The sequence below is a fragment of the Somniosus microcephalus genome, chromosome 16 (genome assembly GCF_052327205.1).
Source record: "Somniosus microcephalus isolate GS21.2 chromosome 16, FLI_Smic_1.0, whole genome shotgun sequence".
NCBI classification, from domain to species: Eukaryota; Metazoa; Chordata; class Chondrichthyes; order Squaliformes; family Somniosidae; genus Somniosus; species Somniosus microcephalus.
In genome coordinates, this window is record NC_141002.1 from 60,349,542 (window position 1) to 60,366,397 (window position 16,856).

General features: G+C 39.0%; 2 protein-coding genes across 9 annotated transcripts in view; one reads left to right on the forward strand and one right to left on the reverse strand.

Annotated features, from left to right (window-relative positions):
• Positions 1-15,637, forward strand: part of LOC147106216 (leucine-rich repeat neuronal protein 3-like) — a 46,221-nt gene extending 30,584 nt beyond the window's left edge. For 5 of the 6 annotated variants that reach the window (XM_086009116.1, XM_086009117.1, XM_086009118.1 and 2 more), the window contains one exon: positions 12,514-15,637. In XM_086009116.1, coding sequence (XP_085865242.1) covers positions 12,878-15,007 — 2,130 coding nt within the window. In that variant the 5' untranslated portion in view covers positions 12,514-12,877 and the 3' untranslated portion in view covers positions 15,008-15,637. Of the gene's footprint in view, positions 1-9,014; positions 11,878-12,513 lie in introns of those variants that run through there. The other variant, XM_086009121.1, reaches the window with a different exon arrangement.
• Positions 1-16,856, reverse strand: part of immp2l (inner mitochondrial membrane peptidase subunit 2) — a 741,977-nt gene that overhangs the window by 359,759 nt on the left and 365,362 nt on the right. For 2 of the 3 annotated variants that reach the window (XM_086009122.1, XM_086009123.1), the window contains exon 4: positions 4,087-4,131. The exons of the other annotated variant lie outside the window; for it this stretch is intronic. In XM_086009122.1, coding sequence (XP_085865248.1) covers positions 4,087-4,131 — 45 coding nt within the window. The remainder of the gene's footprint in view (positions 1-4,086; positions 4,132-16,856) is intronic. 3 annotated transcript variants of the gene reach the window in all.

A 16,856-nucleotide genomic window follows, 5' to 3' on the forward strand; every position in this document is an offset into this window, starting at 1 on the left:
TTCTTGTTCCCAGTGTACCAGCATTGAACTACAACTTACAAGTTACTGCTCCCAGAAGTTCTACCTTGATAGTAATAGAAAATGTGTTCAGAGTAATACCCATTCATTTACACTGTACATATAATTCACAAGGATCCAGATGTTTCATGGTCTGCAGAAGTATACCAAAAAAGATCTTGCTAATAATGTCCATAGAAAAAAAGCATACATGACCCTGAAACATTAAAGCAAAGGTTGATCTATTACTTTTGTTTTAAAACATGTCTACTAAAAGCCTTTTAAAAGAGCTCATAGTGTTAATGGAAATCAAAGTATATTGGCTGATCAAGTATATTATTTTTAAGACTGAAGCACTACACAACTATATTCTTGTACTGAACTACTGCAGAACAACAGAAATTTGAGAGTTTTGTAATATATCATTTTAAACATTTAAACAATTACAATTCTCCACAACTAAAACAAGCTAAGAAAGGTATGTTCGTCTAAAAGACTTCAAATTACAAGTTACTAGACAACTCCTTGATCAAAAGGCAAAGAGCTTTGTGACCATTCTAGCAGTAATTAATAACTTAATGTTAGAGAGGACAATATAAAAATGTAGCAAACCATTGGTAAATAACACTATTCCTGTGCCATCTTTTCTCAATACCCTTTTGAAAGAAACAAATCTTCCAAACATTAAAACAGGGAATTCAGTGCTTTTCATTGAACTTGATGCTTTATGTTTATTGTAGATGACAGTTGATAACATCTGTTGCCTTCTAAGATACCCAGGGGCTAGAAATTGGGCACTTTAGCGCCTCCCGTTATCGGGTGGTGCTAACAGGGCACTAATCACTTACCGACCAGGCACGGCGAGAAGATCAACTCCCGTTATATCGGCGGGAGGTTTGCAGCTGCGGTATGGCATTGCGTCCCGATCTCCTTCGCCCCAAGATCGTGGCGTCATCGCCGTCCGAACTTCAGTTCTGCCCCCTGCGGCATTGCCGGGCAAAAACACCGGCAGCTGCAAGAGGCGTTTATCCGGAGGCCGGGCACTTAGGGGACAATACATAAAGGTGAGGTGGCTGAGGTAAGTGAAAAAAAGTGAAATGCTGTTTGTTTTTTTTTCCCTTCGCCAGCAATTGATCAGCCCAGCATTCTCCTGCAGTGCATCGGGCTGATCGGGCCGAATCACGGCTGCCATCGGAGACCAGGTAAGTTTTGCCCTTGCAGAGCCTGCAGCGATGGCCTCTCTCTTTAAGGGAGGGATGGAGCCTTCCAACGTGGCAGCGCTGCATGGCCCAGTGTGCAGCGTTGCACACCTACCGCCCTGCCTGCTGCCTGTTGTGGTCCAGGAAGGAAGTGGAGTTCTTGATTTAGCACTCCACCTGCTTCCTGGAGCACAAAACCAAATTTAAAAAAAAAAGTTAGCGCCCCAAACGGGGCGATACCAAATTTCTCCCCGAGAGTCTGGATCAATACTATATTAGTTAAATACTTTCTACCTCAATTACATTAGATTCATATAGTGTCCACAAACTATGTGATCCCTGGGTCATAAATATTTGAATAGATACTGGGCAGAAAAAGGGCCACCGCAGATCACAGGGGCACAGAGCCCACTTTTATGACCAGTGACATTGACCGCGAGAGAATACTTAGCATAAAATTGAAAATAGTAAATTGTATTTCTAAAATCAAAAACCCCATGGACAGCATGTGGGGATGGTTGTGATACAGCAGTGTAAATATATTTAGAAGAACATACTATCAAAGGTAGATAATTCCTCTTTCTGCAATCTGTACACCAGAGGAGCATATCAAAGCAGTAAAATTCAGGAGGGAGGCCTCTGTAAAGGGGGCTGAGCACCAAACCAACAGAACAGATCTGTCAAAGGCGAGATCTTGAGAAGCTGCCAAATTCAATGCTTTGTGAATGAGTGATTTTTCCATACAAGTTCAATGGGTACATCGTTGAGTGAAGCCCCCAACACGGTCACTGACTGTGTCGGGTAAGCCTTCACACTACCCTTGGGCTCACTATCCATAAGGCTATTGCAGTGGAGAATACTTTCCACTAGCCATTTAGCTACATGCTGTTTGTTTATCAATAGCTTTTGCAGCAGAGGAAACAGATACTTTCCATAATTTACAAAATGATTCAGTATATTGGTAATGTAAACTGGTGGAATTCTTGGCTTATCCAGGGAATTAAGTTGGAGGAGGAGGGTGATAATTTCCTGTCCTAGATAGAAATGGGAAGCAATTTAGGAAAAAACAGTGAGTTTTTAAACTACCGAATCAGGGAACCATAGCATTTATTGATTATCTATAATTAAGGTTTGTAATTCACTAACCCTGCAAGCAGCAACTAATACTGACAGCAAAGCAATTTGCCAAGAAAGGAATAGATTCCAAAGGTAAATTAATCAATTTTTGCAGTACATAATTAAGGTCCTAATTTGGGGCCATAATTTCCAGGAAGCCTCCTGTCATGATTCAGAATTATTTTGACTATTTTTCCATAGTAAAGATTTGAAAATAAAAGTTATTAATTTTTTTAAGCAAAGTGCGTTCTCCTGAGTTTAAAAAAGGTGAAAGATAATTAATATGCTAAATGGAAGTTGTTTTCCCAGAAACTAAACAATTTGTCAGCTTATCAAAAAATGACTTGCATGCATTGCATTAAAAAGTCCTTTGATCTCTGACTGTCTGTGAAGAAGAAAGTAAAGACATGGACACCACCACGAGCGAGATTTCATTGGAAGGGTAATCAGGCTATTAAACAATAAAAACAACTCGCATAAGAAGATTTTAGGACATGCGACCAAAAGCTAAGCTTGGTCAAAGCGGTAGGTTTTAAGGAGCATCTTAAAGGAGGAGAAAGAGGTGGAGAGGGGGAGGATCAGTTGGAAGACAACCATCAGGTGTACTGATTAAACTAAGTGAATCTGATCGCTCTGCATGTTCACTTGCTGTGAACAAAGCAGCTTAATGATTCGTATCAAGCCTTGTCTCAAGTGATTGCTTGGTTTGCCTTCACATAAATTGAAGAAACATTTATGTAAAATACATGATGAACAGGGTACTATTGGGTTATCCTATGGCACACGCAGATATAGGGCAGTTTGAGTCAACTCCCGCAAAAGTAAGGCCCTTAGAGCGATGGATGCCACAGAACCCAAAAGGTATCAGCAGCAGATCCAAATTTTAATACTTAATGAACTAAGAACACGTGAAAACAAAGGACAGGAGAGACCACTTGGTCCATCAAGCCTGCCTTATACTGTCACAGTGTAACTTCTGCAAACTATGACCCTTTCGCCCACCCATTGGCCATGAGGTAAAAAAAAACTTAGGCCAAATTAGGAAAAAACAATGACACCAATAGCTGAATGCCGAATGATGTGCAGGAAACAGTTTTCAAAAGCCAAAATGGCAGAAGCAAATGCTTTAAAATTACTTGGGAGTAACTGAAAATTTAAATAAATGTAAAAAGTTTAGAATCACAATATTATGAGATTTGTACATACATCAAAAATTTATAATTTTTTATAAGCACACTGTTGTCAGGTTTTATAGTAGAAACTCTATGTAAGGCTATCATGCTGTTGATTTACTGTTTCAGAAAAGCTTTGTTGCATTAGCTCATGTCCTTCAAATAACCAGTGGAGTGACAACAAATTCAGATACTTCATATCTTACCTGTTGAACAGACTGAAGGATTTCTATGTGAGGGACATGTTCTGTTGCCTATTAAAATAAGAAACTAATTTCTAAAGCAAAAGAGCAGAAGTTGGTTGTTTCTGGTGAGGCAAAGCGGTTTTGTTTCAGGAAACACTACTTTTTGAATGTCTGTTGGATTAGTCCTGAATAGACTTTCCACTATCTACAAGGCACAAGTAAGGAGTGTGATGGAATACTCTCCACTTGCTTGGATGAGTGCAGCTTCAACAACAACTCAAGAAGCTTGACACCATCCAGGACAAAGCAGCCTGTTTGATTGGCACCCCATCCACCACCTTAAACAATCGCTCGCTCCACACCAGCGCACCGTGGCTGCAATGTGTACCATCTACAAGATGCACTGCAGCAACTCACCAAGGCTTCTTCGGCAGCATCTCCCAAACCTGCGACCTCTTCCACCTAGAAGGACAAGGAAAGCAGGCGCATAAGAACACCACCACCTTCAACTTCCCCTCCAAGTCACACACCATCCTGACTTAGAAGTATATCGCCGTTCCTTCATCATCACTGGATCAAAATCTTGGAACTCCCTACGTAACAGCGCTGTGGGAGTACCTTCACCACGCGGACTGCAGCGGTTCAAGAAGGTGGCTCACCACCACCTCAAGGGCAACTAGGGATGGGCAATAAATGCTGGCCTTGCCAGCGACGCCCAGATCCCATAAGCGAATTTTAAAAAAATTAAAGAGGACACACAGCGAGGCAACTTAGTGTCCGACTGCGAATTCCTTCCAAGTGATGGGCAGAAAGATGATGTTCTAACGCATGCATAAGGTGGACCATATCTAGGCACGTTTGAGATGAGGTTTTTCCTTGCTTGTTCAAATAGCGGGCTGCTGTTGTGTTGCGAGTCCAAACAAGCAAACCCCAAATTGGAGTCAGAAAAATGAACTGGTCACACTGATTTGAGTTCCAGATGATTGACATACCTCTTTAACTAGTTCTGTTAAGCATGTCCTAAGCCTAATTGTGTTAGAGGTGGGCTCCCCAAGCATCTGATGATATACATTGGAAGGCAGAAAAAATTAGGAGGACTCCCTCCCTCCAGGATACTGTCTGGAACTACCGATGAGTCTACAACTCATGCCTGATTAATACTTATCAGAAAGGCCATTGTTGTCCATGAAGGTGGTGCAAAGCTATGAGCTAGGAGACTGAGTTACAGTGCTTTCATAAACATCAATGGACATTGGGTGCAACAAAAACAGTTGTCACCATTAATTCCAGAATGTGAAGATATAGGGATATTGAAAATATGGATTGCTCATGTAGAGTAAAAGAACTGATTTAAAATCCATTTTACCAAATACAATTTAGTTGCAGAGCTAAAAGTTTTTAGTAATACACTGTCTCGCAATAAAACTCTCAGCTTTGGGACTGTAACAGCCAATATCCTTTGAACAGAATTCTGTCTCAGGCACAATTTTCATTATAATAACCAATTTTAAATCGAGAAGTGAAAGCTGTTTCCTATGATTAAATGGAACAATTAAAGCACTAAGTGCTTACAGTAAGTCCCCACTGAAACTCAGTGAAAAATATTTTTTTTAATATTTTGAGAAAAAAAGCAAGATATACACAAATTCCTCTGTCGACTAATTGTAACAAATTGATTAAAGCAAACATTTTAATGACTGTTAAAATAACAAGTAGAGAAATTTTACCCAGGTGCATTGGTCAATTCATTAAAATAATCCAGAGGAACTTCTGCCCCTAAATGCATTAAGGGCATAATGTGTAAATAGAATATAATTTTTGCTCTTCATTTACATTCTCCATGCAAAACTTTGCCACTGTCCTATTGTCTAGAGGAATCATATGATTGGCTTGGAAACCTTGATGTCACGAAGTTGTCAACACATAATTTAACTGTTCGCACCCTCTATATAAAAGGCAGTTTGTGTACCTGATAGCTCATTTTTACCAGCTCCAGAACTGTATCCTTATATTACTTGATGTCATACACATTATCTCTCAAAATTACTGGACCTGACTAAGAAAAAAAATTCTTTCAGTTAGCCACTATTGCTCTTTTCAGAACAAAAAGGAAACTATCCATAGAATATGGTTACTGTGCTTACGTTAAAAATAAGGGTCAATATGTTTAAAAATAATCACAGATTCTACAACAGGAGGGCAGAGCCTTAAACTTAGAAGAGGGAGGGGGAAAAGATGGTTTTGAGTTAATGACTTCACACAGGCTGGGGAATATATGGAACCGACGCTAAGGGAGGCAGTGGGGCATTATTGTATCAGCAATTTCCAGGGAGATTGGGATCAGTACGAAATTGGATCAATTTCGGTAGTTGGAGAAGTTAGCAAAAAATCTGATGGAGGGAAATGAGGGGTAGCATGAGATATGACATTTCCGAGATATTGAGCCGGGGCAGATAGACCACAATGGTCTTCTCCAATCCTGTACATTCCGAGGTGAAGATTATAATAGGTAAACTAAGAATTATGGTTTCACTTCTCCATTTCAAGTTGGTCACTATATTGAAAATTGTGCCCAAGATGAACTTTTGTTTAAAAGTTGTTATAGTCCCAAAGTTAAGTGTTTGATTGCTAGACGGTGAGCTGCTAAAAACTTTTAGCTCTACAACCAAATCGTATTTTGAAAAAAATGGAATAATAATCACTTCCACATCATCATGAAGCATAAAGCAGACACTCTAGACACCATTACCAAAAGCAACAGCTGTAATATGTCAGCATTTTACTGTGCAATGCAACTTTAACTTGCTGTACAATATTTTCAGTACAAAAGTTTTTAAAAAAAAATAGTCTTCAGTCATGGAGCGTAAAGTTTTCACTAGCTCGGTGACCCATAATGAAACTCTCATCTTTGGGCATGAAACAGTCCGTTATTTTCTAATTCATTTGATTAATAGCCACACAAATGATAAATCTTATTTCTCTCAATTGTTACTGTCTACAATAGTGAAAATCAGAATTGGCGAATACAGTGGTAAAGGATTGGCGTTGAGATCGGCAAGCTCTCCACGTCACCGGTCTTGCCAGGTTTATCGCCTGCTGTCGCCTCCCCCCCCCCCACCCCCACCGTTAATAGCTCCCGTTACTTCTCTACAATAATGTGCCAAAAAGGGATACTATCTACATCAAAAAGTGGTTGGAAAAGAGGAAGCAAAAGCACATTCCGAAAGATAGCCTTGTTAATGACAGTGTGCATGTATTTAAATGCCATTATGTCTTGTACTAATTTCTAAATTTGGCTCTTTGTGCATGAGGACAGCGCCCTTTCAATTCAACTCCAGAAGACCAGACCCACTGCAGTAGGTAACATTTCCTACATCAATCATATGTGTTGCCTGTTTAAAGGAGGTTGTCAGCAATTAACTGTCAATTGCACAAAACCATGTGCACTCCATGTGCTGCAGAATTAGAGCTATTTGGCGTGGTGCTAAAACTGTCCAGACATATACAAAGCAAAAAAGATTTTAATTTGTCAAAGACATTGGACCGTATTTTCCGATCGGAGATTTCCTGCGTGCGGAGGCCTCCGATCTGGAAAAAAATCGACGGACTTACCCGAGGGCTCCCGAGGTGCATATACTTCCGATCCTGGGGCTCTCCAACTCTAAATGCGCAGGGCCCAGGTATCCCAGGGGCGCATGCGGTTCACAAGCGTCCATGGGATCCCAATAGGAGAAGGGAATCTCCCTTCATACACTTGACAGATAGACCTGTCAAATATATGAATGGAGATCACCCCAAAAACACAGCAAAACATTAAATAATTTTTTTTAAATCACATTTTTAAAATGAGTTGAAATTACAATAAATTAAATATTTTAAACAAAAATTTAATTTTTTGAAAAAAATAATTAATTTTTTATGGGGCTAAAAATAAATGTACTAAAAAAACATTTTTTAATAATAAATGAGTGAAATTTTTTTTTTTTTACTTTTTTCAAATCTTATGCTAACGCCTGCTTTTACCAGGTGTAAGATTTCTAAGGGTTTTCTACGGGCGGTGGTTCTCCAGAAAGCAGAACTCTCCCCCCGCAGAGGCCCTTCTCTAGGGCAGGCGTCCGATCTGTCAAGAGGATTCTTGGCAGATCAGAAATGCCGGTTTTCAGCACATGCGCTTGGTATGCCTGAAACCGGCATTTCTGATGTCCCTACGGGTGTGTACACAGCGCGTATACACCCGTAGGGATCGGAATATATGGCTCATTGTTTCAAGTCACTAACAACCAGGGGGGGTGAAATTGGTCTCCACCAGCTGCGTGAAACAGGCTCATAGGAAATCGGTCGCCCATTTTACACCGCGCACGAGTTTCTTTCCTATTGAAGTCAATAGATGGGCACGGTGTAAAATGGACTGCCCGTTCACTATGAGCCTGTTTCACACTACTGGCAAAGACTAATTTCTTCACCCCCCCCCCCCCCCCCAGTCTCCAACATAGAAATTATATCAGCTTAATCTTTTAGATGACAGAATGAAGCCTAAACAAGGTACTGTATATTAAAAAATCACTAAATTGTCTTTGCATGCTGTCATTGTGACAAAAGTAATACAAGGCTCTACAAGCTGCCTGGTTTTCCCAAAACAACAACATACTCATTTTAAACGGTACATTAATGGCAAAATTTTTGTGTTTATTTGTCCTTTGATGTGATGATTGTATTTCCTTTTAACCTCTATATCTAACATGCAGCAGCACAGCCATTAGGAGGCAGACTGCGTTTATCTTTTTAACCATCTTCTAATTTCCCTTCCTAACATCTCAGAACACTTGAGGCAACTGTTGAGCCCCCACAGCTATCCTGGTATATCAGTACAGACCAGAGATAGAACCTGGGATTTTCCCTGTCTATATGGCGCACTACCAAAGCAGATGATGCATTTATGCACAAAGCCATCAGGAGAGCTACAGACTACAAGTTTGCATGGCAGATTTTCTATTTAAATACATCCGAGTGCAACACAAGGAAGGTATCATTTCTGATTTTGTTTCCCTCTAAAAATGCCAATTGTACTTGTAATCAGCAGCAGCAGAAATAGAAATTGTAGGCCTAGGAAGAGAAACAGTTGTGTGGCTGAACAGGGGATGTACGGAACATGTCAGAAGATCCTTTGGTTGGGTTAGAATCCAATCCATTGTTTTACACATATTTCAACTTCATTTGTATATTCTTTTGCTGCATTTTTTTTTCATTTTTCCTTTCATTCAATTTTAAAAATTTGTCTTTATTCTTGAAGAAAAATTCCAATGGCTATTTTTTTGCTTTTTTTTTGCTCATTATCATAAATGTTCTTGATTTCTTTCCTTCCAATGTTAGGTTCACAGTAGATTTATAAATCTGCTTTGTGACAGTACTGTCATAGGTAACGTGGTGAAGAATTTGTCAGTATTTTGCTTTTGTAATCCTGACGTCATGTTGAGGATCTTATTTCTACTATATAACAGATAATAAAAGGATATCAATATCATTAACACTATATGTAGATCCGTAAAGATGTTTAGCACTGACGTTCTCATATTAAAGTCAGTATTTACTTTTGCTGTCCCAATCTTTAACTACAATGGTTAGGTTCTGACTCCTATGACAGGCAACATTAGCAAGTCACATTTTGACTTTATTGGCACGTGTATAGATATTTTACAGATTTTTAGCTGGAATATGGTGTATCTGACTCATGACAGACATTGCAAAATAACAAAATTTTTATATAATTAGCACCTGTGAAGACATTACCACAGGTTGCTTCGTTGTTGCATAGCAACCACAACCGGTGCTAATAATGTGCACTGAGAACTAGTGATCATGCTGGGTGACTGCTCAACCTACGAAAGAACATACAATTAGATTCTCACCTGGTAAGAGTAAGTGGTCAAAACGTTTATTACAGAATTTACAACAATATCTAAGTTATTAAAATCGCTTTAAATGAAACAACTCAAAAGTAAGTTCAATAGGAGGTCCTATGACATCAATTTAGCAACAGAAAGCAAGTTATTACAAGATAGTTAGCTCAGCAAATCAAAATTACATGATATTTTGACCTGGATGTCACCAAGGAGACTTTCTTCTACCTCCCCAACATTCCTTGTCACCTCTAGACTACATTCCTCTTCTTGCTGGCCTTCTGTTATCTACCCTCCATAAACTACATTATCCAAACACAACTGCCCTCATTTTGTCCCATACCAAGTTATATTTACCTGTTACCCCTGTCGTCATCGATCTACACAAATTCCTTGTTCCCCAAACCACTTACTTTAAAATCTTTATCCTTGTCTTAAAATCCCATCACGGCTGCGCATCTCCCTACCTCTGCAACTTCTTCCAACACTTCAGTTCTCCAACTCTAGCCTTCTGTGCACCCACTCCCTTCACCTTATCAATAGCAAAGTTTTCAGTCATCTTGGCCCTACTCCCTGGACCTCCCTCCTTAAAAACCTTTTCCTCTCTACTGTACACCTTTAAAATTCTCCTCAAAATCCAGCTTATTGACCTAACCTTCACTCACCATGGCTCAGTGTCCCTTCCTCTTATTATTTCTCTGTAAAGTGCCTTGAGAAATATTGTATCTTAAAAGTGCTTTATAAGTAAACATTTCTGTTGTTGAATTTTGTGGAGCTAGAAGACAATAGATTCAAAAATAACAAGTCTCATGAGGCGATCAGATATTTTTTTCTCCACGAAGTAATGGATATGTAAACAGATTCTCAGGAAAAAAAAGCAATTGCTGCAGATACCTTTTGTTGGCCACCCCACTTCTTGGGATATACCTAAACAACAGTCTCCTTTACAAAGAGGAGCCCTCATTCCACAATATCAATAATAGTCAGACGGTATGTTGGAGCTCCATCCATTTAAAAACAACAACTTGCATTTATATAGTGCCTTTATTGCAGTAAATCGTCCCAAGGTGCCTCAGAGGAGTGTTATCAGACAAAATTTGACACTGGGCCAAAGAATGAGACATTAGGACAGGTAACGAAAAGCTTGGTTGAAAAAGGTAAGTTTTAAGGAGTGTCTTAAAGAAGGAGAAAGAGGTGGATAGACAGAGGTTTAGGGAGGGAATTCCAGAGCTTAGGGCATAGACAGCTGAAGGCATGGCCACCAATGGTGGGGTAAAGAAAGTGGGGGATGGACAAGAGGCCAGAGTTGGAGGAACGCAGTGTTCTCGGAGGGTTTTAGGGCTGGAATAGGTTACAGAAATGGGGCAAGGCTAGGTCATGAAGGGATTTGAACACAAGGATGAGAATTTTAACATGGTGGTGTTCGGAGACCAGAAGCAAATTTAGATCAGCGAGCATATGGGTGATGGCTATATGCGACGGTGTGAGGTAGGACATGGGCAGCAGAGTTTTGGATGAGCTTAAGTTAAGGCTACAAAGTCTAATTTTTAAGCAAACAAAGACTTAGGTCATTCACTGTTTAATTATTGCTTGATATGGAAAAATTGCAAATTGGTATACAGAGCCTCACGTCATTCAGAGTGTAATTGTTTATTAGTTAAAGAACTTTGCAAATTATAATGTTCTTCTTAGCTTCAGACTCTAGCCAAGAAGCACACAACATTTTAAAATTGTTTGCATCTGTGTGCGCTGATGTATCATTTTCAATATATTAATAGCAAATCATCTGTGGCACTGCTCAAAGTAAGGTAGATTGTGTGCTATTTGATAAGGAAAGGAACATGATACCTGTACTGTGCAAAACACAATGTGGGGCATTTCCCCCCTCACTGGTCAGACAGTAAACCAATGGACAAGTGAACAAAAACAATGTGCAAATAGCCAAGATGGTGAAACGGTCTGCTGCATAAGGAGAAAAAGCACCAAAAATCCCCCCCCCCCGCTTTTATTATCTCATCTAACAGTTTTCTGTGTGTTTGTAGGCCATTCCATCCATGAACTTCCTCTGTGATGGTGTCTGTTGTTCATTTTCCCCAACCCCACTAAAATGTTTGCTTGTCTTTCAGTTTGCAGTTCTGATGAAGAGTTTACACCTGAACTGTTAATCTGTCTTTTCTCTTTACAGATGCTGACACACCTGTGCATTTCTAGTTTGTGTTTAATATATGAAATTGTACAGGCAGAACGAGGATGCCTTCTGTAATACACTTCAGACCCAAGTGTCTACATTTTATTGAAATTACTTTAAAAGGTGAACTCTGTTTTGTCAAATGTCAATAGTTCACAGAAACAAAGTCTTGTGCCAAATGTTCTGATGCATAATTGTGTACAGTACAGAAAGTCAGTTAATAACATTGCACTTTTTACTCCATTTGGGAAGGGTGGCATCATTGTGGTTAGTTTATCCTCTGTGACAGAAATTTTAGTTTGCAAATATTTGTTTTGTGATCCAGAATTCTGATGAAAGTGCAGCTATTCAACAATATTGGCTACCTTAATGTTACCTTTCCCAATATATATTGCAAAAATGGATCAACAATGGACTCCTAAACGGTAATAAAATACTGTAAAAGTTGGTACAAATTGCATTTTTCTACAACACTAGTGCATAGTCTTGAACATTTGAAAGTATATTTGCTTAACATTGAAGCCTGTGAATTTTGAAAAATGCTAATTGAGCAGAGGTTAATTGGACACAATTTTTTGCTCATTTAGATTTACTTTAGATTACCATTTTGGAATTTCATACTCTGGCCTTATTTTAAAATCTGCAGCGTAAATATATCTGCATGTGTTTACTCAGCACAAATGAACCTTGTAGTGCGCCTTTGTAAATGTATGGATACATGACGATGCATTGTCTGATGAAAAATTCTTTTTTTTGTAGGTGATTCCACGTTATTTTTCATGCCTATTTAAAAAGATGTTCTGGAAACTTGGACAGACCACAGAAGAATAAATGAAGTGCATAATCTCCAACAAAAGTCTACAAATACATTATCATCTGAGTTTATCAATTTCACTGCATCAAGGGTAGATTAGCTTTCACATGCTTTGTGTGCATGGCATCTTTGGACAGGGTAATTGAAAGTTTACTCCTTCCTGTCAAGGACAGAAACCTGCCACTCATATGGAGTATATGAGACAGCAACCTGCAGTGCTTAGTAACAAATGATCTGGTGATTAAAGTTAACAACAGTAATTACAGAATCTTTAGCACCTTATTATTGGGCAGAGGGAACCAATCCAAGATGAAGGACACATCACTCAATGCCTGTTTCTTTGTTGGGCTGGCAGTCACTGCAATAGTGCAAACAGTAGAAAAAAATATAGACTGTCCGAAGTCATGCATTTGTGAAATCAGACCATGGTTCACACCAAGATCCATTTATATGGAAGCCCCTACAACAGATTGCAATGATTTAAGCTTGGCTTCACTTCCGCAAAGATTACCAGCTGAGACACAGGTTTTGCTGCTGCAGAGCAACAACATTTCAAAAATCGAGAACAAAATAGACTATTTGCTCAACCTTACAGAGATAGACATATCTCAAAACAATTTTTTAGCAATCTGTGACATCAACCTAGGAAAGATGCTTCAGTTAATGGCACTGCACCTGGAGGAAAACAAGCTCACTGAGTTGCCTGACAGCTGTTTGCTTGGGCTCAGCAACCTGCAAGAACTCTATGTTAATCATAACCAGATTTCCAGCATTGCAATGGGAGCATTTATAGGTCTTGATAATCTTCTCAGACTCCATCTCAATTCTAACCAATTAATGATGATTAAAAGCAACTGGTTTGAGGCTATCCCGAGCTTGGAGATTCTAACAATAGGAGAAAATCCCATCACTAAAATTCAAGATACAAGCTTCAAACCCCTCATCAATCTGCGAAGTCTGGTCTTAGCCGGAATGAAGCTCTCAGAACTGGGGGACAATACTTTGGTTGGCCTAAACAATTTAGAAAGCATCTCTTTTTATGACAACAGACTTATCAGCGTGCCCCATGCAGCCCTTCAGAAAGTCCCCAATCTCAAATTCTTGGATTTGAATAAAAATCCAATTCAGAGAATACAGCAAGGGGATTTCAGAAATATGTTGCACTTGAAAGAGCTGGGCATTAATAATATGGCAGAACTGGTTTCTATTGATTGTCTTGCTCTTGATAATTTGCCTGAACTAACAAAAATTGAAGCCACAAACAACCCAAAGCTATCGTATATCCATCCAAATGCATTCTACAGAGCTCCCCAACTTGAAACATTAATGCTCAACAGCAATGCACTAAGTGCCCTCTACAGGGGCACAGTGGAATCTTTGCCTAAACTGCAGGAAGTCAGCATACATAGTAATCCAATCAGATGTGACTGTGTCATTCGCTGGATTAACATGAATACAACACATATTCGATTTATGGAGCCACAGTCTTTGTTTTGTTTTGACCCACCTGAATTTAAAGGTCAGCATGTCCGAGAGATTCCTTTCCGAGAAATGACAGATATGTGCCTTCCATTAATAGCTTCTGAAAGTTTCCCTTCTGATCTAAATTTAAACAGTGGGAGCTCAGCATCTCTTCACTGTCGAGCTATAGGACAGCCAGAGCCTGAAATCTACTGGGTCACACCATCTGGCGATAAACTTCTACCTAATACTGCAACTGATAAATACAACATACACCTTGAAGGAACACTGGATTTATTTAATATAAGCAACGAGGAAGCAGGCTTGTATACTTGTGTGGCCCACAATCTGGTTGGAGCAGATTTGAGAACGGTTATCATAACAGTGAATGGATCGTTTCCACAATCCATAAATGGATCTCTGCATATCAGGATAAAAGAAGTAGCATCGCATTCTGTCCTGGTGTCCTGGAAGGCTGTTTCAAACAGTGTGTCCTCAAATATTAAATGGTCTGCCAAAATGAATTCTGACAACCCCCAAATTACTTACACAGCCAGAGTTCCAACAGACATACGCATATATAACCTAACCCATCTGAATCCATCGAGTAAGTATGAGGTATGTGTTCATATAGTTAACATTCATCAACAAACTGAAAAGAAATGCGTCAATGTCACAACAAAAGGATTAGACCTGGCAGTAAAATCAAATGGACAAACTACAACCTCCGCACTTGTGGCTGCCCTTGGTGCAATCTTTGGCATTATTAGCATGACATGTCTCTACTCTTGTGTGACTTGGAAGATGAAGTACAATTCTGGCCAAAGCTGTTTAGAAAAGTACATGCAGAATAAAGCAACATTTCCCTTGAACAAATTTTACCCGCCTCTTATCAATCTTTGGGACACAGGAAAAGAGAAGAATGGGCCACTGGAAGTTAAAGCCACTGTAATAGATGTATCAGCAAGCTGTTCGTAAAACTTTTTGTAAAACAAAATGTAAAAAAAGCCAGTTACAACTGGACTGCTTTTAAATGTTGGGTACAAAAGAAGAAAAAAAGCACAGGGCCTGCTCACAGTGCTAACACATAGGACATGGGCACATTTGCCGTATGATGGACAGACATGCACCAACACTAATAAAGACAATTCAAAATTGTGGATTGGTGAGGGTGTACCTTTAAGAATGGCAACTTTAAAAAGAAACAATCACCAGCCAATGAGAGTTGTAACAACCTAACATCTACTCTGTTAATGTGAAACTGCTCACTTCAGTCAAAAGATATGGTACAATGGCACACTGATGCTAGGTAAAGGTGAAAAGCATTTTTCCTGTATTTAACTATGTAATGTGTAACAGTAGTGGACTGTAATAGTGGTTTCCGAGCAATACCTCCTGTCCTGTTTTACACAATACTTTAGCTGGCAGTTGTTTAGAAGCTGGGCAGTTAAAAATAGAATGCCACATGTGGTGTTATTGAATGGATGCAATCCGTTAGACTAGATCACACAGTGAGTAAAATAAGTATGTGAAATGGATTTTTTTTGGAAACAAAATTAACACTTTTGAATAAACTCACAATTATGTCTGGTTCCCTTTTAAATCAAAGTGTTACAAATATTATTTTTCTGAACTGGAAGTGTGTTGCCAGTAACCTACAAGAAGTCTATTTTTTAAATACATACAAGAGAGAAACATGAATTTCAGTTTCACCTGATTGGCATATAGCTCTGCACTAGTGTCTGATTTGTGCATGTTTCTATTTATTGCTCAGGTGACATGAAGCATATAATTTTTTCATTACCTGAAGTTCAACCACATTCCAAACCAATTTCAGCTTTATTCATTTTACTGTACATAAACTCAAACAGCAGAACTATCATGCCTCTGTTAATCATCTCTATTACAAAAGCACAAAGATTTCTTGCCTTTCATTTTCAGCATTTGACATTCCATTTTTGTCTTACCATATTTCTAGTCAGGGATTTTTTTTCCCATTTGGAGTACTAGTGCATTTTTGGAGACATGAAGACTTGAGCAATATGAGGAAGTAGCTCCCAAAATATCCAGCAGTACTGGAGATTTGTATCTTTACAATGATAATGTGGTTTGTGCACCAAAAGAGAAATCTCAAAATTGATAAATCACCATCACACACAACGTGACATTAGAATTTATCAGGTAGACTTGCTCATGCATCACCACAGATTTCAGCACGTTGGACAAAGCTTTCAGAGCTATGCAATTTGTCAAAGGCATGAGATTTGAAATACAACCCATTACAATGCAGGTACTGAACAGGTCAGCAGGAACTTGCTCATGTATCTTACATTTTCCTCTCTCGTTCTTACTTGCGTTTAGTAGCCATTAATGGCAGATTTCAAAAGCTACAAAATGTCACCTGTTGAATGCATCATTTTTAAGGGTGAAACAGGATAAGGCAGTAAAAATATTCTATGACAATCACATCAAATTACCAAAGATTTATATTCCCAATAAAATATAATTCACAAAAATATCATACATTTGTTTTATAAAATCGAAATGCTCAAAGCTCCTGCAAGTTATATTTGTAATTTTGATTGTCAGTAAGTACAATTTATTGGTTTTATTACAATTTCTTTTGCAACAAAACTCCCTAGTTCAAAAATAACAAGCAGTTCCAGAAGTGAGGCGAGAGTGCCTGCCCTTGACATCAAGGCAGCATTTGACTGAGTGTGGCATCAAGGAGCCCTAGTAAAACTAAAGTCAATGGGAATCAGGGGAAATACTCTCCACTGGCTGGAGTCAGACCTAGCACAAAGGAAGGTGGTTGTTGGAGGCCAAT